We start from the raw sequence: 24197 nt of genomic DNA on the forward strand, positions 1-24197 counted from the left end.
TTTCTTTCTTTTCTTTTTTTTTTTTTTTTTGAGGAACTTCCATAGTGATTTCCAAAGTAGCAGCACCAAGTTACATTCCCACCAACAGTATACAAGGGTTCTCCTTTCTCCACATACTCACGAACATTTATAATTTGTGGTCTTTTTGATGATAGCCACTCTGACAGGTATGAGTGTGATAGCCACTCTCTCATTGTGGTTTTGATTTGCATTCTCTGATGATTATCGATGTTAAACATCTTTTCATGTGCCTACTGGCCATCTGTATGTATTCTTTGGAAAAGTGTCTATTCAAGTCTTCTGCCCACTTTTTAATCGGGTCTTTTGTTTTTCTGATACTGAGTTGTATGATCTCTTTGTACACTGTGGATAATAACCCTTTATCAGTCATATTATATGCATATATTTTATTCCATTCAGTAGGTTGTGTTTTCATTTTGTTGATGGTTTCCTTTGCTGGGCAAAAGCTCAAGTTTAATTAGGTCCTATTTGTTCATTTTTACTTTTGTTTCTTTTGCCTTAGGAGACAGGTCCATAAAAAATATTGCTACAATTTATGTCCAAGAGTTTTCTGCCTATGTTCTTTACTAGGAGTTTTATGGTCTCCATTCTTACATGTAGGTCTTTAATCCATTTGAGTTTATTTTTGTATACGGTGTGAGGAAAGTTTCTAATATTATTCTTTTACATGTAGCTGTCCAGTTTTCCCAGCACCACTTATTGAAGAGACTGTCTTATCTCCACTGTATATTCTTGCATCCTTTGACAAAGATTAATTGAAAATAAGTGCATGGGTTTATTTCTGAGCTCTTTATTCTGTTCAGTTGATCTATGTGTCTGTTTTTATGGCAGTACCATGCTGTTTTGATTACTGTAGCTTTGTAGTATAGTCCAAATTCAGGGAGCATGTTACCTCAAGCTTTTTTCTTTTTTCTTAAGATTGCTTTAGTAATTCAGGGTCTTTTGTGGTACATATAAATTTTAGGGTTATTTGTTTTGGTTCTGTTGAAAATGTCATGGATATTTTGATAGGGATTGTATTAAATGTGTAGATTGCTTTGGGTAGTATGGACATGTTAACAATATTAATTCTTCCAATTCAAGAACACAGGATATATTTCCATTTCTTTGTATCATTTTCAAATTCCTTCATCAGTGTTTTATAGCTTCAGAGTAGAGGTCTTTGACCTCCTTGGTAAGTTTATTCCTTAGGTATTTTATTATTTTTGATGTGACTTTAAATGGGATTGTTTCCTTGCTTTCTCTTTATGATAGTTCATTATTAGTATATAGAAAAGCACATATCCTGTAACTTTACTGAATTATTGGTTCTAATAGTTTCTTTTGTGGAAATTTTAGGGCTTTCTATATATAGTATCATGTCATTTGCAAATAGTGACAGCTCTACTTCTTCCCTTCCAATTTGGATGCAGTTTTTTGTTTTTTGTTGTCTGATTACTGTGATGAGGACTTCGAACACTATGTTAAATAGACGTGGCAAGAGTGGGCATTCTTGTCTTATTCCTGATTTTGGAGGAAAAGCTTTCAGCTTTTCACCATTGAGTATGATGTTAGCTGTGGCTCTGTGATAAATGGCTTTTATTATGTTGAGGTATGTTCCCTCTATATCCACTTGGATGAGAATTTTTATCATGAATGGATGTTGAATTTTGCCAAATGCTTTTTCTGCCTATGTTGAAATGATTATATGATTTTTGCCTTTCCTTTTGTTAATGTGGTGTATATTGATTGATGCGAACCATCTTCGCATCCCTCAAATAAATCCCACTTGATCATGGTGTATGATCCTTTTTATATATTGTTGGATTGGGTGTGTGGATATTTTGTTGAGGATTTTTGTATATATATTCATGAAAGATATTGGCCTGTTATTTTCTTTGCAGTGTCTTTATCTAGTTTTGGTATCAGGGTAATGGTGGCCTCATAGAATTATTTTGGAAGTGCTCCATCCTCTTCCATTTTTTGGAAAAGTTAAGGCTAGGTTGGTAGAATTCCCTCATGAAGCTGTCTTGTTCTGGATTTCTGTTTGCTGGTAGGGTTTTTGTTTGTTTGTTTTTGTTGTGTTTTGTTTAGGGATTTTTTTGTTTTGTTTTTTACAGATTCAAGTCACTAATAGTGATCTGTCTGTTCAGATTGTCTATTTCTTCCTGATTCAGTCTTAGACGGTTATATGTTTCTAGAAGTTTGTCCATTTCTTCTAGATTGTCCAATTTGTTGTCATATAACTATTCATGGTATTTCCTTATTTTTTGTATCTCTGTGATATCAGTTGTTATTTCTCCTCTTTCATTTCTCATTTTGTTGATTTGGGTCCTCTCTCTTTTCCTCTTGAGGAGCCTGGCTAAAGGTTTGTCAACTGTGTTTATCTTTTCAAAAACCAGCCCTTGGTTTCATTGATCTTTTTTATTATTTATTTGGTCTCTGTTTTATTTATGTCCTCTCTGATCTTTATTATTTCATTTTTTCTACTGACTTTGGGCTTTGTTTGGTCTTCTTTTTCTAATTACTTTCGATGCAACGTTAGGTTGTTTGAGATTTTTTGTTTGTTTCTTGAGGTAGGCCTGTATCACTATAAAGTTTCCTCTTAGGACTGCTTTTGCTGCATTCCACCAAGTTTGGAAAGTTGTGTTTCCATTTTCATTTGTCTTGAGGTATTTCCTCTTTGATATCTTCACTGACCTATTTTTTTTTTTAGTAACATGTTGTTTAGTCTCCACGTGTTTTTGCTTTTCCCTTTTTTTTCTGTAACTGATTTTTAGTTTCATACAATTGTGGTAGAAAAAAAAATGCCTGACACAATTTCTATTTTCTTAAATTTGTTGAGACTTGTGGCCTGGCATGTGATCCATCCTGGATAATGTTCCATGTGCACTTGAAAACAAAGTATATTCTGCCGTTTTTGGATAGAATGTCCTGTAGATATCTATTAAGCCCATCTGGTTTATTGTATCATTTAAGACCAGTGTTGCCTAATTGATATCCTGTCTGGATGATCTGTCCATTGGTATAAGTCAGATTTAAAGTCCCCTAGTATTATTGTATTATTATCAACTTCTCCCTTTATGTCTGTTAACATTTGATTTATATATTTAGGTGTTCCTGTAATGGGTGCATATATGTTAATGAGTGTAATATCCTCATCTTTATTGATCCCTTTATCATTACATAAAGCTCTTCTTTATCTTTTGTTATAGACTTTTTTAAAGTCTATTTTATCTGATATGAGTATTACTACCCCTGCTTTCTTTTTTTTTTAAAAAGGGGTAATATTTTTTTTTTTTTTTTTTTTTTTTTTTTGCTGTATGCGGGCCTCTCACTGCTGTGGCCTCTCCCGTTGCGGAGCACAGGCTCCGGACACACAGGCTCCGCGGCCATGGCTCGCGGGCCCAGCCGCTCCGCGGCATGTGGGATCTTCCGGGATCGGGGCACGAACCCGTGTCCCCTGCATCGGCAGGCGGACTCTCAACCACTGCGCCACCAGGGAAGCCCAAAAAGGGGTAATATTTTAATACCATCCTCTGTGTGTGTGTGTGTGTGTGTACACATTTATCTGAATATTTTCAATCAGCTTGACTGAAGTATAATTTACATACAAGAAAATACACATAGTTGCATATAGAGTTGGATGAGTTCAAAAATACATATCCCTAAGTTAGCTCCACACAATCCAGATACAAGACATTTCCTTTTACTTTAGGACCCTCTCCCTGGTTTGAGAAAAGGAGCAATAAAGTATAAACTCTTCAAATAGAGTTTTGTAAGTTTTATCAAGGCTACTGGTTGAGGAAGGAATATTAGGCTCAAGAGCTTGGGCGTTGGCATATGAGAGCCAAAGTTTCAATTAGCCAAACAAAACACTTTACCCCTGCTTTCTTGTATTGTCTTTCTTATCCAGTCACCCACCCCATGTCTTTTGATTGGACCATTTAGTCCATTGATATTTAAAGTAATTATTGTTAGGTTTGTACTTATTATTACTTGTTTTCTGGTTTTATAGTTTTTCTCTTTTCATTTCTTCTCTTTGCTTCTTCTCTTTTAGTTTGATGATTTTCTTTAGTAGTATGCTATGTTCCTTTCCTCTCCATTTTTGTTTAACTACTGTAGGTTTTTGATTTGTGGTTACCATGGGATTCATATATGTTGATCTATAACTAAATCTACTTCTTTTAAACTGGTAGTAATTTAAATTCAAACACATTGTAAAAGATCTACCTTTTTTGCTCCCTTCCCCCACATTTTGTGTTTTGATGTCCTACTTTATGTCTTCATGTTTATACCTTCACTACGTGTGTAGTTATATTTGCTTTTACAGTTTTTGTCTTTTACCTTTGTACTCGTTTATTTAAGTGGTTGATCCTCAGCCTTTACTATATATTTTCCTCTCCTAGTGGGATTTTTCCTTTACCATAGTTTCTTACTCCTTGTCATAGGCTTTTTTTTTAAACTCAGAGAAGACCCTTTAACATTTCTTTTAGTGTAGGTTTAGTACTGATGAACTCTTATTTAGTTTTTGCTTGTCTGAGTTCTTTGTCTCTCCTTCAATTCTAAATGATAATCTTGCTAGGTTACAGATTTTTCCCTTTGAACACTTTGGATATATCATGGCCCTCCCTCTGGCTTGCAAAGTTTCTGCAGAAAAATCAGCTGATAGCTTTATGGTGGTTCCCTTGTATATGACTCTTTGTTTTTCACTTGCTGCCTTTAGAATTCTTGCTTTATCTTTAACTTTTGCTATTTTAATTATGATATGTCTTGGTGTGGGTCTGTTTGGGTTCACCTTGTTTGGGACACTCTGTGCTTCCTGTATAGTACCTGGATATGTTTCTTTCTTCAAGTTCGGAAAGTTTCAGCCATAATTTCATCAAATACATTTTGACCCCCTTCTCTTTTCTCCTTCTGGGACCCTTATAATGTAAACGTTGATATCCTTGATATTGTTCCATAGATCCATTAAACTGTTCTCATTTTTTGTTTCTTTACTTGCTCTGATTGGGTGATTTCCATTATTCTATCCTCCAGATCACTTATGGGTTCTTCTTTATCACCAGTCTCCTATTCATTCTTTCTAACGTGTTTTCATTTCAGCTATTGTCTTCTTCAGTGTTCTGACCTGTCCTTTTTTATATTTTCTAGTTCCTTGTTAAAATTCTCTCTGTATTCATCTATCCTTTTTTCCTACTTCAGAAATCGTACTTATTACTAATGCTTTGAATTCTTTATCTGGTAAGTTGCTTATTTCTGTTTAATTGGTTGTTTTTTCAGGGGTTTTGTCTTGCTCTTTCAATTGAGACAGATTCCTCTGTCTTCTTATTTTGCTTTTCTTTGTTTCTATGAAATTAGATGAAACAGTTACCTGTAGTGATCTTGAAGGGATGTCCTTATGGGGGAGCATCCCTATGCAGTCTGTCTGTACCCAGTGGTTTTGGTGGGAGAGCTGGACTTGACATGAACACAAGTCACGTTTTCTCAGGGCATGTTGGCAACTCTCACCTTGGTAGAAGGTGGGGCTGGAGATGGAGGTGCTAGGGCCAAAGCCTGTTGTAATGCAGGGCTTCCCCTCTGCTCAGTGACCATCACCGCCCTGTTGAGGGTGGGTTCCTATACCACGTTGAAGCCCTGAGGGTCAGGTCTGGGCTGACTCCATTCCTTCCAAGTGTGCACTCTCCCCATTCCCAGCACTGACACCCTTACCCCAGATGAGAGCAATGCTGGAGCAAGAGGGGCTGGTATAGAGTACTTGGCATGGATTGGAGCACGGGCCTTGGCACAGACCGTGGTAGTCTGGCTGGGGCCAGAGATCTGGACTGTCCCTGATGCCCTGCCTGTGTAAGCACGAGCAATGGCTGTCCCCACCCTGCTCAGATGCTGCTTTATGTCTGAACCACTTCTGTGTCTCACAGCCAAGCTTTTAAGCAGGGCTGGAGCATTCTCTTAGCTCAGGCTGGTGCGCACGCCGAGGCATTCATGGGAAACCAGCCAGCCACCCATGCAATTTTCAGTCCGCCCTCTTTGCCCTGCTTTGTGAGCAAGCAAGTATGCACATGCTCCTTACAAGCAGAGTACAGGCTCCCATAGTCCTCCTGTTATTCCCGCTGTCCCTCTAACCAGCCAAGGGGATTTGTTGTCCCTGTGTCAGACCCCAGGACTATGATGCCCAATATGTGACTCAAACTGCTCACTCCCTAGGAAGGATCTCTGCCTGTGTTTAACCCCCTCCTCTTCTGAATCCCCTGGGAGGTTGTGACTTGATCATTTCTCTTCTCTACTTACCCAGTTTCATGTGGATCTTTCTTACAGCCTTGGTTGTGCAAGTCTGTAAGTCTCCAGTTAGTTTTTAGTGAGAACTGTTCTACATGTAGATATATTTTTGATGTACTCGTTGTGGGGGGGGGGGGTGAGTCCTGTGTCCGTATTTTTGATGTACTCGTTGCGGGGGGTGAGTCCTGTGTCCTACTCCACCATCTTGATCTTCTCCAGACAAAACAGACTTTAAAACAAAGACTCTCCAATGAATCTGTTATCGTTAACAGTGCCCTCCGCATTGCTAACTACCACACAGAGGTCAATTCTCTTCTCTCTGCAGTACTTGACTGGTTACTCTCTCCTTCTTGAAACAGTTTCTTCAGTTGAAATCTGTAACACAGCTCTCTTGTTTGATCTTACTTCATTGAACTCAATACAAGTCTTGGACACAATGTTCTACACAATGAATACTTAGGCGATGATGATCATGATGACATGAAAACATCTTGTATAGTTACTAGATTTTTACACAAAGACACACACATATACAACAGATAAGTAGTTTGTTAACTGTATGGCATGATTATTTACCATTCATTAGGTGGAAGTGGATCACCATAACAGTCTTCATCTTTATGGTCTCCATGTTGAGTAGACTGAAGAGAAGGAGGAAGATGAGGGATTGGTCTTGCTGTCTCAGGGGTGGCAGAGGTGGAAGAGGTAGAGGAGGTGGAAGGGGAGGCAGGAGAGGCAGGCACACTTTACAGAAATACATTGTAATTTCTGTCTGACTTTTTTTGCTTTTCATTTCTCTAAAAATGTTTCTATTTGGTACCAATCCTTCTTCCATCATTTGCTTTAGTTTCAGTGGCCATATCATAGAAGGGTCCATGTCATAAAAGGAAGTCAAAAGCAGCCTTGAATAATTGAAATTGTTCTCCCAGATCCTCTAATGTCACTTGTTTTCTGGCACTGCTTCTTCGACATCCTCATCCGCATTGTGTGTCACTGGTTAGGGAGCACGCACCTCCATCAAGTTGTCTTCTGTTCATCCCTTTGGTGTGCTGTCTTTTAGCTCTTGAATTTCTTCAAGATCCATGTCTTGAAACTCTTCACCCCCCCCCACCACCTTTTCTGTCATACCCAGAATCTATTTCATGATTTCTTTGATTGACATTGTCATAAACCCTGTAAAGTCATGCATAACATCTGGACACAGTTTTCTCCAGCAGGAATTTATTGTTTTGGGCTTAATGGCTCTCACAGTTTTTTTTTCTGTAACAATGATGGCATCTTCAATGGTGTAATCCTTCCGGACTTTTGTGGTGTTCTATCAGGGTTCTCTTCCATAGCATTGACAATCCTTTCCACAGAGTACCGTGTGTAATGAGTCATAAAGGTCCTTATCACCCCCTGATCTAGAGGCTAAATTACAGCCATTGTGTTTGGGGGCAAGTAGATCACTTTGACACCTTTGGTGTTGAACTCACGGGGTTCTGGTTGGCCAGGGATGTTGTCCAATAGCAAAAGAACTTTAAAAGGCAGTCCCTTACTGGCAAGGTACTTCCTGACTTCAGGGACAATGCATTAATGGAACCAATCCAGAAAAAGGGCCTCTTTTACATCCAGGCCTTCTTTTACAACCAAAAGATTGGCAGCTGGTGATTATCTTTTCCCTTCAAGGCTGGAGGGTTAGCAGCTTTGTAGATAAGGGCAGTCCTGATAAGAACCCAACTGCATTTGCACAGAACAGTGGAGTAAGCCTGTCCCTTCCTGCCTTGAATTCTGGTGCTCGCTTCTCTTCCTTACTAATAAATGTCTTTTGTGGCATTGTTTTCCAGAACAGAGTACTTTTTTTTTTTTTTTTTTTTTTTTTTTTTTTTTTTGCAGTACGCGGGCCTCTCACTGTTGTGGCCTCCCCCGTTGCGGAGCACAGGCTCCGGACATGCAGGCTCAGCGGCTATGGCTCACGGGCCCAGCCACTCCACAGCATGTGGGATCTTCCCAGACCGGGGCACGAATCCGTGTCCCCTGCATCAGCAGGTGGACTCTCAACCACTGTGCCACCAGGGGAGCCCAGAACAGAGTACTTTTATCTGCATTAAAAACCTGTTCAGGCAGACATCCTTTCTCCTCAATGATTTTCTTAGTGGTGTCTGGGAACGTATCTTCTGCCTCTTGGTCAGGAGAAGCTGCTTCTCCTGTTATCTTGCTTTAAGCCAAACCTTCTAAAACTATCAAACCATCCTTTGCTGGCATTAAATTCTCCAGCTTTAGATCCTTCACCATCCTTTAAGTTCTCCTATAATGACTTCACTTTTTCTTGAATCATATTACAGTCTATAGGTATGCCTTTCATCCTGCACCCACATGAAAGCTGCATTTTCAACATGCGATAAAAAGGTATTTTGCAAAGATTCCAAGGTTTTCACATCTGCTGGTGTAGCTACAGTGATGGCTTCATGAATTTCTTTTGTCTTTTTCACAGTGGTCCTTACGCTGGATTCATTTATCTTGAAATGGTGGGCAACTGCAGCTGCAGACCTCAATTTACAGTGCATATCAAGCAATTCAACTTTTTCTTGTAATGTCACGACTTTTCTCTGCTTCTTGGGAGCACTCCCACCATCACTAGTGGCACTTCTTATGGCTCCCATAGTGTTACTCAGTGTTTACGGTATTGCACTAAACACAATGAAGAATATACAAGAACTGCTAGAGATCATTTGTTACCATGACATGCAATTAACTGGAGAGATGAACTGTTCACTCATAGATGATTAGTGTCACCCTACATTTTAAGTGGATACTAGCAACACTTGAGCTCACAGCAGAAGCAATAAGAGGTAGTCATGAAATTATTACAGTAGTATAGTATCTACTACAGTTACTTTTATGCAGTTATGATTTAACACTGCATCTTTACATTTGTTTACATTTCTTTTGACTTTGAATGGCACCATGTTTGGTCTGTAAGTGTTTATGTGCATAAGTTTTGATAAATTTTAACTTTTTATAGATTTTGTGTATTTTATGGTAGTAAATGATAAAATAGATTAATATCTACATATATTTTATGAATTCATGACATACCTAACTTTTTCCATATTTCTGGGCTATGTGGTTTGTCTGCAAGTTTTTAAAAATTGTCAAAAATCTCCCCCAATTTTTCTAATATATTTATTGAAAAAAATCTATGTATAAGTGGATCCATGAAGTTCAAACCTATGTTGTTCAAGGGCAAACTGTACTTTTAAACTGCTGCTGCTTCCTGTTGATTCATTAGTTTGGGTTATCATAGAGCTATTATATATATTTGCCATCAGATTTATTTTCAGGAAACTCAGATGCTCTGTTACAACCACAATAATTGGATGTGGTTCCAAATTTTACTCATAATTTTCATATTTTTATTAATTTCAAGTCTTGGCTTAGTGCTTTATCACTTATTTAAGTGTTTTATCACTTATTTGTGTTTTATGGAAAAAATAATATAAAAATTATGTGATGAAAAAGTAATGAAAGTGTGATTTTAAAATCACAGAGATCAGAATTTTTGATACTTTTAAGTTAAAAAGTATCCCCCTATGTCTGAAAATGGAACTGATGAACAAAATCTTATGTATAATTTTGGCAGGATTTTTGATGATCAAAAGTAAGAAAATAAAGTGCATGTTTAAACACATACACTCTTCCACAAGGAACCGTATTCAAAAATCTTGATGTGTAGGCCTTCAGGCCCAAAGTAAAGCTCTCTTCACTGAGATAATTGCCATTTAATGCCCCTTAGTTCCCCCATAACAACAAAACATACTAAATATTTCAGTCATTTACTACACAGCACAATTTTCTATTGCCCAGGCAGTCATTTAAAACAGCAAATTAGCTCATGTGGAAGAACAGGAGTTGGGGGGTTTGCTTCCATATACACATGACAGAACCTTTCAAAAACTCAAAAAAAAAATGTTTAAAGTCTCCAAAACTTTTGATTAAAATGGATACACCTAGAATATGTTTCCTGTTTGTTCAGTGGTTAACTTATGCATGGGAATATCATAGATGCACCCTGGTTTGGACTTTCCCAAACCATCCTAGGATGGCCATAGAGAAAATTATTTCTGGTTGATATTCAGATCTGTGGCCTAGATTTGGTAGTGGGAAAAAATACAAAGGTAAGAAATGACACTCACTGGTGTGTTATTTCAGGCACTGTTGGAAAAGAAGAATAAGGGCCTTGAAGCAAAGAAACCAATGCGTTTTCTTCAAAGAAAGCCAATACCTCAACCTCGACTTCCAACTCCAACTTTGGAGATGAGTTCCAATGTAAGTTTGAAGCTTCTTTTATTTGAAAAGCTAAATTCAGTATTGCTGTTTATTCTCCAGATAGTTTGGGTTAAAAACAAACCTAACATAACAGTGTTCATTTCCCAAGATATGACTTACGTTGCCTTTATCCTTATGTTTCAAATGCACACACAAAAACAAGCAAAATGAAATGAAATCTAAAGTCAATCCTTTTCAAGAATAAAAACACAAAGAAGAAAATCTTCCCAAGAAAAATAGGCATCAGAAGGTAATTCTGATGTACGTCAAATAAAAAAAAAAGAAGATCGAATGATGATCAGTTACTGTAACTGTCTTCCCACATGAGGAAGTGGCTGATGACAGCTGGAGTTAGAGAGGAATGCAATACCGAGGTGTCATCAAGACTGGCTTAGAGAGTTCACCCTGACCAGGGCCATACCTTCACAGGGCCCCAGACTCAGTTTGGTCAACATTCCGTATTTGGTTAGGATTTAAAGGACTGACTCAGACTAAACCTACAAGAAACTGCTGGAGATGCCACAATGCAAATTTGTTACTTTACGGAGAGAAATATAACTGCCTGGTATATCAGGATATTGCTCCTGGGAGGTCAGCTTGTTATCTCCCAATACAGGACAGTTCTCACAAGAAGCCAAATTGTACAGAAGGTTGTTGTGCTTTGTCAGAGGGAGGGGCGTTGACGGGAGATCTCACTAGCACCTCCGATGGCTCTGATGTCTCTGGAGGGAGTGGAATGCTCCCGCTGACTGGACACGATGTGCTTCTGGGCAGTGTCCCCTTTTCTAGACTTTGTGCCGACCACTGCCTGTGGTTAACGTGTTGTCATTCATGAGTGTTAATGCCATTGATTCCACTGTTGATTACTTTTGCATTCAGAGGGGCTTTAAGTAAATTTGCAGACTCTGATCTTTCTGCTTTTGACATACACTTATTTAAGGTGATTTTTATAGATAGCTGATCTTATCCATTATATTCTTATTTTACCAGTTTAGCTAAATTCTTGTGAAAAGCACCTCATTTTCGACTCTGATATAGAATAGCTGTATTCTTCGTCTACGTATGAACAAACATGAAAATACTATTGCAAAAGGGATGTTATTAGCAATACTTACTTCTTCAAGAAAGATTTTGCTGGAAAGGAATATAGAAAAAATGAAAATGGCTTAATTTGTAAGGATACCATGACAGTGGGTGAATTTTCTGCTTCTGATGTAATTTACTAATGATATCTTATTTATCATGAAAAAATAATAATGAATTTTAACAATACAGTAAGTAACATTTAAAGTCCTATATGTTCAAAGAGGGATGATGTTTTATTCTCTTTAAATCCTTTTGGCATCTAGCTTTTTGCTAGATATAAATCTTTTGCTTGATAAAAATCTTCAAAAAAGTATTTGATGCTGACTGCTGCTGTTCTCAAGCTGCTTGGTTCTACCTTTGTTCTTTTAGGAAGAAGAAGATATAGAAATGGCTGTGATCTACCTTCAAAAGTTACTCCGGGGCAGAGTCGTTCAGAACATGGTGCGTAGGGTGCAACCACTGGCCCTGTTCTTCTCCTTTGAGAATAGATTTACAGAACGCATATGTGCTTGGTTCCCTGGGGTGAATTGCCTCTTGCACCCTGCTGTCCTATGGAACTATGCTCTTGAGTTGCCATAGTTTACCCGAGTGGCACAGTAACAAGGCAAGAAAGGACCGCCTGCTGTTTGCTGTAGTGTACCCAAGGCAGTGTGAAGCTAATGTCTTCCTTGGAATTGATAAATCCAGCAATTTTCATACCTGAATTGTGACCCTAAACATCACAAGTAGATTCTCTTATTTTCCACAAAGTTGTAATACAATTATCTGCATTTGTATATAGCTATCAATACCTGAATAATAAATGAAATAGCTAAGTAATAACTACAGTTTTGAACTCTTAGCATATGCTCACATTATATATTCTTTGCTCTACATATATCAGCTCTTTTTCTTTTTTTGTATCAATTACCCATTTTACAGGCGAGTAATATGAGTCTGAGGGGGATTATGTTAACTGCCAGCAAATTCACCTCTGGTCTTCCTGACTAAAAGCTTTAGCCAGATTATTTGTGCCACTAGAGCAAGCTCACGCTTCAGTTTAAAAATGGACTGATATAAAGCCTCAGCTGAAACATTTTTTCTCCCCAGACAGCTGTAACTCTTAAGAGACTCAGTTATGGTGAGTAAGTTCAGGGAGGCTGGATGAGCATCCTGTGTTCAGCATTATTCTCTATTCTCCTGCCAATATTTCCCCAGGAGAAACATAGCAGTTAAGTTCAGACAGCAGATCCTGTATTCCAGATGAGGAGCAAATCTCTTGGAAAAGAAAATATGACCATGAAAAATACCACCCCCAGCCTTCTTAGGGAAGGAGCAGAGGAAATGAGGAGAAGGCTCTAGTTTCTTAACATGACCCTAGAGTTGTCACCTTGTCTTTGAGAGGCATTTTAAGAAACTGAGTCAATAACTAACTAACCTATAGCTAAGCTCCTTCTCTGCCTGAGCAGCTGAAGGTGCAGAAAAGAGGGCTGACCACTAGCTCTGTGGCACACACCTGCTCTGTGGCCCCGAAAGGCAGAACAGAACTCTCTGTTCACAAGTCACTGTCTGCGAGGCCTCGTGCCTGGCACAACGGATGCTGATTTTCAAGTCTCTCTCTGATCTGACTTGACACAGATGTTTGAAGGGAAAGAGAAGCGACTGGAGTTGATCCAGGAGCTGCGCACCAGCCATGCACTGCAAGAGGAGGACAGGCTGGTGAAGAAAGCCGAGAAGCAGGTGACCCTGGCCTTGCAGCGACAGAGGAACTTGCACGAGCACAAGGTTCTTTCCTTTCCTCTCCTTTTCTTGTCCCATTTTTTCCCTTGGTTTTTTTATTATACAAGCAACATTATAGTAACAATAAATGATGTGATGAAAAAGAAACACCCCCCACAAGCCCAGCATTTTTCATCAGTGGTGCTGCAGTCCAGAATTTGAATGGGCTGTGCCCTCCCTGAATTGAGTCTGCTCTCTGTTTCTTATTTGCAAAAAGAAAAGAAAAACCCCCCACAATTTTGAAAGGTTTTCTCTTCCAATCTTTCTTAAATATTTGGTGACTCTAATATATTTCAGTGGGAGCTTAGCAGAATGAATAAGTAGTTAAAGCAATAAGAAAAAAGTGAGAAATGAGATTTTAAAAACTATTCATACTCATTTATGAGTTTTGGAGCTGTACATAGCTCATACTCCTTAAACTGCATATTAAATATGTTAATATGATATTCTGTGACTTTCACCAGGTCGTCTGAGCTCTGTGTGACTGACAATAGCTGCTAATTGCAGCTCTAACCCGACAACTGTAAATGTGTTTCCTACTTTCTTCTGGCATTTGTCTATAGACACATAGTATTTAATGTTGTTGACTACAGTGTAGATACACTTTTACTATCTGTCCCACTTATCTGTAAATCAAAATGAAAAAGACCCAATTTGCAGAGATTTTAGTGTTACAAGAAAGTAGGGCTTCCCTGGTGGCGCAGTGGTTGAGAGTCCGCCTGCCGATGCAGGGGACATGGGTTCGTGCCCCGGTCTGGGAGGATCCCACATGCCGCGGAGCGGCTGGGCCCGTGGGCCATGGCCGCTGGGCCTGCGCGTCCGGAGCCTGTGCTCCGCAGCGGGAGAGGCCACAACAGTGAGAGGCCCGCATACCGCAAAAAAAAAAAAAAAAAAAAAAAAAAAAAGAAAGTAAACTTGGGACTTCCCTGGCGGTGCAGTGGTTAAGACTCCACACTTCCAATGCAGGGAGGCATGTGTTCGATCCCTGGTTGGGGAACTAAGATCCCACATGCCGCGCGGTATGGCCAAACAAAAAGAAAGTAAACTTACAGCAAAGCTAACATGACCCACCTTTAGTAACAAACGTAACTCTTGTGCTGTGAATTAGGCACAAATGTTAAGCAGCTCGGAAACGAGCACCACTTTATTCCTTTTACATGACAGCAGGACTGGGGATGGTCTCTGAGTGATGGGAGCTGGTTTGCAGGGAGGGAGAAAGAAAGCCACAGACTGTGAGACCCAGCAGAGGAAGCAGAGAAAGAAGAGGAGAATGCAGACACTGGAGTCTCTAAATCTGGGCATCCTGGAGCCCTGGGAATGATGGAGACGGGCTGCACTTCTGTTCAAATAGGGAGCAGAATGCCCTGGCAGCAGAATACCCAGGACCTGGATGGAAAAATGCCCTCCTTGGCCCCTTCAAGGTTTCTGATTATAGACTTTAGCAGCTACAGCTAAGACAATCCAGGATTTTCAACCCGTCTACCTCCTTTAGTGGATAAATACTTGATAGACATCATGACAGCTAAGAGCTAAGGGAGGAATTAATGGGAAGAACTGTCACACAGCTACAGACTCACCCTGCTTACCTTCGGCTGTTCCTGGACACACCAGTAAGATGCAGGCATCTGGGGGAGTGGGCACCCCGCGGGTACCTACAGCAATGCCGATCCTCTCATTTTCTCCTTCTCTCATATTGAGGGAGAACCGTCAGTGTGAGAACAGCAAGTGCCTGGGAGAAGAGCCTTTCCCCCGTATCCCTGAGGATAGGAGCAGGAACACAGTACAATCTTTTCAAACACTTTTGTTCCCCCTGTGCTAAAGCCAGCACAGAGAGATCCATAAATAGATACTGCGGCTTACTCCTGGCCAAGAACTCTAGGCCCCTAGCCCCTGTTTTACCTCAGTGATTACACAGACATGTAGGCTTGTTTCCCGCTCTGTTTCAAAGATAGTTCTTAATGACTTTGAAATTATTTAAATGAATAAAAAGTACTAAGGTTTTCTACTTTAATGTTACTGAAGATCTTAAAATTCCCCAAACTTGTGTTAAAGGACAAAGCATTGAAAAATTAAAAGGTACCATGAGCGAATTTTTAAGAGATTCTATTTTTTTGAACTCCAATATTACCTTTTAATAAAAACCTTGACATTCCCCTTCATGTCTGGGGAGACCCAAGCACTTTACCTTCTGGATAAAATTGAAAGGAAAAAAAAATTCTGTGTGGACACTAACAAATGTTTTGCTAAATCCTCTTTATAATTTGAAGACTATCATCCATCAGTGACTGAGCAATCTACTTTCTCAAGTCTAAGTTTGTATCATAAGTTTTCCTAGTAAAACCCTTGGGATGGGGCCAGTCTGGAGATAATATTCCTAATAAAAACTAAGTGCATTCTGAAAGTGAAGTGACTGTCAAGGATAATCCAGCATCCCTCCTCATAAATCACCATTCTCAGTGGAATTTGTATCCTCATAGTTATATTATTATTTTTAAGGTGTCACTGGTTGAAAACCATTTGGCTGGACTGGAAGGATGGGTGCTGGCAGACATGTTTGACTTCCTGTCCAAAGAGCTGGTGAGACTGCAGGAGGAGAGGAGGGTCCACGCCCTGGCCATGCTGGCCGAGCGGCAGCGCAGGATGCGTGAAGCCGAAGAGAGTGGCCGGCGCCAGGTGGAAGAGAGGCGCCTGCAGGAGGAGGACCAGATATTTAAGGAGGCAAGTGGGGACGTTGGCAGGAAACTCATGATATGAAATGACTTTCGTTTTTTGTTTTTCATTGTCTTCAACAAATAATGTATTGAGTTCCTATGATATGCCCAGCACTGTGCAAGGGCACTGTGGGGTACTTTGGAGGGAAAAACCAGGTGTGGCCCCTTCTCTCCTGGTGCTTAAATCCTATATAACATGCAAATAAGTGTAGGATCAGAAAATGTGTTAAGTTTCATGAAGGAAACAAATGGGGCCCGGTGACATATTTTGAAGAAGTCACTCTGTTTTGCTGTGTGAACAGTTGGTTGTAGGGAGGACAGGGTGGAAACAAGGAGACCTGGAAGGAGGCTGATGAAGTAAGTCAGGCCAGAGTGAGAAATGGGGTAAAGTCAAGTATGATGTCCAGTTTCTGGTGTCAGTGAGTGGGGAGGTGACGGTTCTATTTTCTGAGGCGGGAAAGCTGAGGGCGGAATAGGTTTAGGGGCAGGAGTGGAATGAAGAGTTTGATTTATATTAAGTTTGAGACATCTTAGTGGAGGTGTCATTTCAGCAGATGGATATACAAGATAGAGTTTAGAAGAGAGATTCTGACTAAAGATACAACCTTGGGAATTAGGAATGCCAGGCTGGTAAATTAGAATTCTGACCAAGACTCAAGAGATGTGAAATTCCAAAGTGACCAAGATGCAAACTCAGAGGAAATCTGAGGAACCAGTAATATCTCAAAGCACTCTCACCCTCATCAAGTATACAAAAGCTCAAGCATTAAAATTGGAGGAGATTTGTGAGGAAGATTTCTTTAAAGGGAGCTGTGCTGTGACTAATTCCCCTCAAAAATCACACCCAGAGGTGGGGACGAGTACTTCCCCTTTCTTGGAGAGCTTGAAGTGTATTCTTTCAGCTAGGGCGTTTCACACCCGGAACGGAGAGGAGGAAGCTGGGCAGGCTGAGGGGAGGTGGGCACAGAAGAGGCTGCATGGGCAGCCAGCACACCCAGAATATGTTAAGGCAAAGACTGTGTGAGTTTCCCTTGTGCCAGATGTGGGCCAGATGGGAAAGGCAGAAAGAACCAACCTGGAACTTAAAAAAATTCCTATCTAAGAGGCTGTCTGAATTGTATTAATATATGTGGATAGTTTTGAGCTCCTCAGGTTAAAAAAAAAAATGCTATGTCAAGTTGGGGTCTTCTTATTTGATCTGGGATTCAAAGGATTTACCCAGTTCCCATGGAATTAGGATTGACCCCTGAATAGTATTTGGTGTGTGTTTTTTCAGATAAGAAATTGATTCAAATTAAACAGATTTCCCATCCTCTATACAGCTTTAAAAAGTTTTGGGTTAAAGCTTTTTAACTATAGTGTCATACAGCCTATAATAATAATTCATATTCTAGCTTCCTACCATCCTAACACATTTCTCCTTAAAAAGAGTTACTGAGGGCTTCCCTGGTGGCACAGTGGTTGAGAGTCTGCCTGCCGATGCAGGGGACACGGGTTCGTGCCCCGGTCCGGGAAGATCCCACATGCCGCAGAGCGGCTAGGCCCGTGAGCCATGGCCACTGAGCCTGCACGTCCGGAGCCTGTGCTCCGCAACGGGAGAGGCCACAACAGTGAGAGGCCCGTGTACCGCCAAAAAAAAAAAAAAAAGAGTTACTGAAATGTAGAAATTTTTAGCAAACCAGAATTTACTATCCTCTACCTAATATCACTAAGGAAAAACCAGTTGGGATGGGAAGAACCAGTTGGGAGTGAGAATAAAAGGAAAGAGACAGAGGAACCACTATACTCAGAAACACGTAAAGGAGGAAGCTGGTGAAAGGCTTCTAGGAAGGTATCTCTTAAGTGGGAATGATCCCAGGAAATGTCAGCATGTCTAGGAGGGGCAAGAAAGGGTTAAGATGACCCTTCCAGCCTGAGTTAAGGAAAATTTATGTAAAAAATGTATCCATCTCTGGACCCCAGCATCATTTAAATTCCCTATCTCCCATCATATGACCCTCGTAAAGATAAATATTCTTGCACATAAATATACCAAAACCAAGAAATGTACACGAGTAAATTTCCAGAAAAATAACATGTAGATATTGAGAAACATAGAAAGTCATAGACTCATATTTTAAACACATACACACTTTTGCACATCTATAAGTTAAGACACACAAACATAAGCCCACATGCACAATATTAGCAAAGATGGGAGGTACACACATATAGCTACCCATACGTTTCCTTATTCACTTACACACATAGAAGCACAAATGTGTCCAGAAACGTACACATTTATAAAGACATATGTAAACACAAAAATACATGTATTACTAGAGGTGAACCAAATTAAACTTTCCACCTCTGAACTATTACAAGATTCAACTGTCTAATTGTTCCATCTAGGTGTGACTTGTTTCCTGAATAAGTCTGTGGTCTCCATCGGAGCAGGCACGTGCCTTCCACAGCGCCAGCATAGCCCTCTGTACGTAACAGATTTTTTTGGTTGTTTTTTTGGGGGGTTTTTTGTTTGTTTGTTTTTTTGCGGTACGCAGGCCTCTCACTGCTGTGGCCTCTCCCGTTGTGGAGCACAGGCTCTGGACGCGCAGGCTCAGCGGCCATGGCTCACGGGCCCAGCCGCCCCACGGCACGTGGGATCTTCCCGGACCAGGGCACGAACCCGTGTCCCCTGCATCAGCAGGCAGACTCTCAACCACTGCGCCACCAGGGGAGCCCTGTACATAACAGACTTTAAGAAAATATATTTTGGTTGGTTGGTTGTTCGGTTGAACTGTATTAAACTGGTCATTGGGTCTCTCCCATAAGGAAGGCATAGGGATTCAAGGTTATGGACTTGGTGTTTTACAGGTAGATATTCAGTAAACATTTCATATTCAGAGTCCTGCTGCAGTGCCAGTCAAGAAGCAGGTACTGAGTTGTTACTGAGTCCCAAGCATTATCTCAGATACGAAGAAATACTCACACATTAAATAAAAAGTGCCCTTCCCCCAAAGCTCAAAATCTGTTGAGACAGAATGCATACAAAACTAAGTATGACACCCTTGATGCTTGTGATACTTCCTTGGTATCTACCTGTAAAACAGGTAAAACTAAACTGTATTATTTATGGTTGCATACTTAGGGAGTGAAACCCTAAAGAATAGGAAGTCTTTACCATAAACTCATGAGAGTGGGAAGGGTCTGTGGTCAGATAGAACTCACAGTGACCTCTGGGATCCTAGCAGTGGCTTGACCCTCATTCATTGCACTGTACATTTATGTGCTCTGCACTTTTCTAAATGTATAGTCTATATTCTTTCAAGAAAGCTTTAAAAAGAAGCAGTCCAGGGCTGAGAAGATAGTTAAAAAAATTCACCAGAGACCCAGGATCCTTCTAGCTTCCTGCTTTTCTGTCCCTTGGGTGTGACCCTCATGGCAGTTTAAGATGACCGGTGCTCCTGCATTTTGTCCCCATGAAATGAGAAATGGAAAGAGAAAAAAAAAAAAGAAAAAAGCTACATCTTTCCCTGTAAGAATCCTTTAAGAGGAAGAAAGAAAGGACATTGTGTAATATATCTTAGTCTCTGCCACAGTTAGGTAGCTTGACCAAATTACACTGCTGGTAAGAACAAAGCCAGGATCCAAAACAGGGCTATTGACTCAAGCCCATGATCTTTCTGCAGTGTTGTACTGCCCACCCCATAATTCTAAAATGAGCCAGATAGGTAGGGGCTTCCCAGGGTGGGTAGATAGGTGGATTAGAAACAGACTATCTATAGTTTAAAAAAAAAGAATAATGAATGAGGGGACTACTGATGAATGAAGTAGATGTGCTAAAAAAGTCAACCAATGTTCATGCATTTTTCTTGTGTACAGTAGTAGCATTCCTATTCTGAGTAATTGGAGTATTTTGGGGTTTTGCAGGTAATTAAAGTTCACCAAAGTACTGTAACTTCCTATCTGGAGGATATAATACTGAACACTGAAGAGAATACTGCAGAAGAACAAGCCAGGGCAGAAATAGAGAAGATGGCTGAGGAAATCAATGACATTGCTTATGAAATGGAAAGCCGGTGTGTACCAAGGGGACAGATGGTGGGATGGACAGCCTTTTGCTGTTACTCATATGTATTTTTCAAGAGCTTAAGATTTCACCACTAAGGAGAAACAAATATATAACTCATGCTTCAGTATGCATTGTTTTAGCAGCAGCCAGCAAGCCTGTACCTTTGTATGGTAACAGCATTGGGAATAGAATTTTCAGTTATCCTCTGCAGTCTGGAGCACTTTCATATTTCTTACTTTTAGAATAGCACAAAGCATGAAAGCAATGTGAGTAAGTATGTCCAATTTTACTTGGACATCACCGCAGGGTTTCTGGCTGCCATTTGTAAGTTGTATCTCTAACACTCCCTCCCTTCCTGGTAGGCAGGCTAAGTGAAGGACAAATTTGGATTTTCCATGGAGTTGACCAAACTCACCGGGAATGTGCTACTTCAGATCACTTAAGGAAAAGGCAGTGGTGGGATTTGAGCAGTGGAGTTTCTTACACAAACAAGGAGGATCCAAGTATAAATTGGCAGCTCAAGTAAGGCAACAAAGGAAATACTCGTTTAATTTGTTTTTTACTTTTTAGTCGAACTCAGCTTCAGTCAGAGGAGATTGTTGCCGAGTTGGTTTATAGTTTCCTGATCCCACAGTTGCAAAAGGACTTTGTCAAAGAAAAGGGTAAGCCAATGCAAATGCTCCACGTGATGATCTTTTTTAAAAATATTTATTTATTTATTTATTTATTCATTCATTCATTCTTTCTCTCTTTTTTTTCTTTTTGCGGTACGCGGGCCTCTCACTGTTGTGGCCTCTCCCGTTGTGGAGCACAGGCTCCAGACGCGCTGGCTCAGTGGCCATGGCTCACGGGCCCAGCCGCTCCATGGCATGTGGGATCTTCCCAGACCGGGGCACGAACCCATGTCCCCTGCATCGGCAGGCAGACTCTCCACCACTGCGCCACCAGGGAAACCCTATTCATTCATTTTTGGCTGTGTTGGGTCTTTGTTTATGTGCGAGGGCTTTCTCTAGTTGCGGTGAGCGGGGGCCACTCTTCATCGTGGTGCGCGGGCCTCTCACTGTCACGGTGTCTCTCGTTGTGGAGCACAGGCTCCAGACGCGCAGGCTCAGTAGTTGTGGCTCAAGGGCCTAGTTGCTCCGTGGCATGTGGGATCTTCCTGGACCAGGGCTCGAACCCGTGTCCCCTGCATTGGCAGGCGGATTCTCAACCACTGCGCCACCAGGGAAGCCCGTGATGATCTTTTTAAAGGTAGAAACTATTTTCAATATTCCAGAGATTTAAATCTGAGCAGAGGTATGGGGAAAATTCTGAAGGAGAATCACTGCATTTTCTTATTTCAGAGTTGTCACGTTCCCTCGATGCTGTCTGATTGCAGAATATAATCACCTCTAGTATGGATGGGTGCAGTTCTAACAAGTTTGACGGAGCGTCAAAATCCAAACCTTCTTGAAGAGGCAGTTCCCGAGGGATGGGATGGAGGGGTGGTGGTGAGGGGCGGCTCGAGAGGGAGGGGATGTATGTATACGTAGAGCTGATTCACTTTGTCTACAGCAGAAACTAACACACCATTGTAAAGCAACTATACTCCAATTTAAAAAAAAAAAAAAAAGAGGCAGTTCCCAAGTTCCCAGAAGAGGTGTATTTTGGTTGTTGTTGTTTCGGTTTGGTTTGGTTTTTATTGAAATATAGTTGATTTACAATATTATGTTAGTTTCAGGTGTACAGCAAAGTGATTCAGTTTATATATGTGTGTGTGTATATATATATATATATATATATATATATATATAAAAAATCTTCTAATTCTTTTCCACTGTAGGTTATTACAAGATACTGAATTTTGTTCCCCAGACCATACAGTGAATTGTTGTTATCTGTTTTATATATACTTGCGTGTATATGTTAATCCCATACTCCTAATTTATCCCTCCCCCACCTCTTTCCCCTTTGGTACCCGTAAGTTTGTAATTTGATTTTTTTTCAATGTAAAGCAAATGTTGAGAATATACAGGGTTTTCCAACTGTAGTAGCCTTTTGCAGGCAGGGCATGTGTAAGGCAGGTGTTGAAAAGCTGGGAAGCCTGACACACCTAAATTGACTCTGCAGCTCTGCGTGAGTCACAGTATCTCCTGTTTCTGCCAGGACTGATCTCAGTATAAATATCCTCACTTATCCTTTGCCAAAAGTGGCATGTTTTTAAAGACTGATGCTTTTAGTCAATAGAGAAGGAGAAAAAAATACGTGTTTTTAAAAACAGTGTTCTTCCGGAGCTTTCAGACTATTGGTGACAGTCCTGATCCCAGAGGGAAGGATGCAACCAGAAGATTAATATGTAAGTGAAAAAAGAGCTTGGGAGGCTTTAGAGTTTGCAGGGGAATTCTAGACAGGTTTAAGAGAAGTGTTAATATTTAAGATCACGTAACCAGTGAGAAAGGAATGGTAGTTCTAATGCATTGGACGAGAACAAAGAAATATCTTGTTTTCCCATTACATGATTGTACTTTTTAAAACCAGTACCCACCCCAGCAATAAGCATCTAGTTTGTTCCCAGTGTGTGTTCCTATAAATAGCAGTGAACACCCTGGTCATGCTTCTGAGAGTAAACTCCTAGCAGTACAGTGCTGGAAATAAGGTATGTGTGTTTTATGTTTTGATAGATACCACCAAACTGCCCCCACAAAAAGATTGTTCTAATTCATACTCCCATCAACAGTGTATGATAGTGCCTCTACCAACAAAATTTAATTTTGTTAAATTAAATCAAATAATATTTTTCTATCACCTTATATTATAAAAGGGATCTTATGTTTTCTAGATCCTTAAGAAAACATGCAACTCCTTGCTTCTTCTCCTCTGTCCAAGGTGAGGCCAACCTACTTCAGATCAATTCCACCTGAGGGAACTGAAGGAGGGGGGAAATCCTCTGTTTAATAGTTACTAGTGGGCTTCCCTGGTGGTGCAGTGGTTGAGAGTCTGCCTGCCGATGCGGGGGACGCGGGTTCGTGCCCCGGTCTGGGAAGATCCCACATGCCACGGAGCGGCCGGGCCCGTGAGCCGTGGCCGCTGGGCCTGCGCGTCCGGAGCCTGCGCTCCGCAATGGGAGAGGCCACAGCAGTGAGAGGCCCGTGTACCGCAAAAAAAAAAAAAGTTACTAGTTTGTGACCCCCTCCCCAGCTTCTCCTGGCTCTGAGGGGAAGGAGCTGGAGGGGGCACGAGATATAAAGGCGTCAGTGGGACTTGTCTGTGGGCAAGCTGGGCAAGTCCTAACTTCTTCCCTTTGTGTGGACGTAGCCCAGATGAAGAAAGCCACCTGGACAGGGAGCACACACTAGGGCCTTTTGTTTCTCTTTCCAAATAAGACATCCATGTGTTATAGATACTCTTTACCCCAAATTAAGTAATATTACATACAGACCGTTTGACATATCTCATTATTAATTTTTATTTGGATGAATTAAATTTTTTTATTGAGGTCTAGTTGATTTATAACATTATATTAGTTTCAGGTGTACAACACAACAATTTAAAATTTTATAGATTATACTCCATTTAAAGTTATTATAAAATATTGGCTATATTCCCTGTGCTCTACAATATATCCTTGTAGCTTATTTATTTTATATGTGGTAGTTTGTACTTCTTAATCTCCTACCCCTATCTTGCCCCTCCCAACTTCCCCTTTCCTCACTGGTAACCACTAGTTTGTTCTCTATATTTGTAGATCTGTTTCTGTTTTGTTAAATTCATTTGTTTGTTTGATTTTTTAGATTCCACATGTAGTGAAAACATACAGTATTTGTCTTTGTCTGACTTACTTCACAAAGCATAATACCTTCCAGGTTGATCCATGTTGTTGCAAATGGCAAAATTTCATTCTGTTTATGGCTAGGTAGTATTACATTGTGTGTGTGTGTGTGTGTGTGTGTACACACACACACACATCTTTTTATCCATTCCTCTATTAAAGGACACTTAGGTTGCTTCCATTTCTTGGCTATTGT

The 24197-nt window shown here is 40.4% G+C and overlaps 1 protein-coding gene across 1 annotated transcript in view; it reads left to right on the forward strand.

The window, feature by feature from the left end:
- The window catches only part of CFAP91 (cilia and flagella associated protein 91), a 131462-nt gene that overhangs the window by 90450 nt on the left and 16815 nt on the right, over nucleotides 1-24197 (forward strand). The window contains exons 11-16 of the mRNA XM_060099903.1: nucleotides 10471-10587; nucleotides 12043-12114; nucleotides 13291-13437; nucleotides 15928-16149; nucleotides 20052-20200; nucleotides 20764-20855. Coding sequence (XP_059955886.1) covers nucleotides 10471-10587; nucleotides 12043-12114; nucleotides 13291-13437; nucleotides 15928-16149; nucleotides 20052-20200; nucleotides 20764-20855 — 799 coding nt within the window. The remainder of the gene's footprint in view (nucleotides 1-10470; nucleotides 10588-12042; nucleotides 12115-13290; nucleotides 13438-15927; nucleotides 16150-20051; nucleotides 20201-20763; nucleotides 20856-24197) is intronic.

Source organism: Mesoplodon densirostris, chromosome 5 (genome assembly GCF_025265405.1).
Source record: "Mesoplodon densirostris isolate mMesDen1 chromosome 5, mMesDen1 primary haplotype, whole genome shotgun sequence".
NCBI lineage: Eukaryota > Metazoa > Chordata > Mammalia > Artiodactyla > Ziphiidae > Mesoplodon > Mesoplodon densirostris.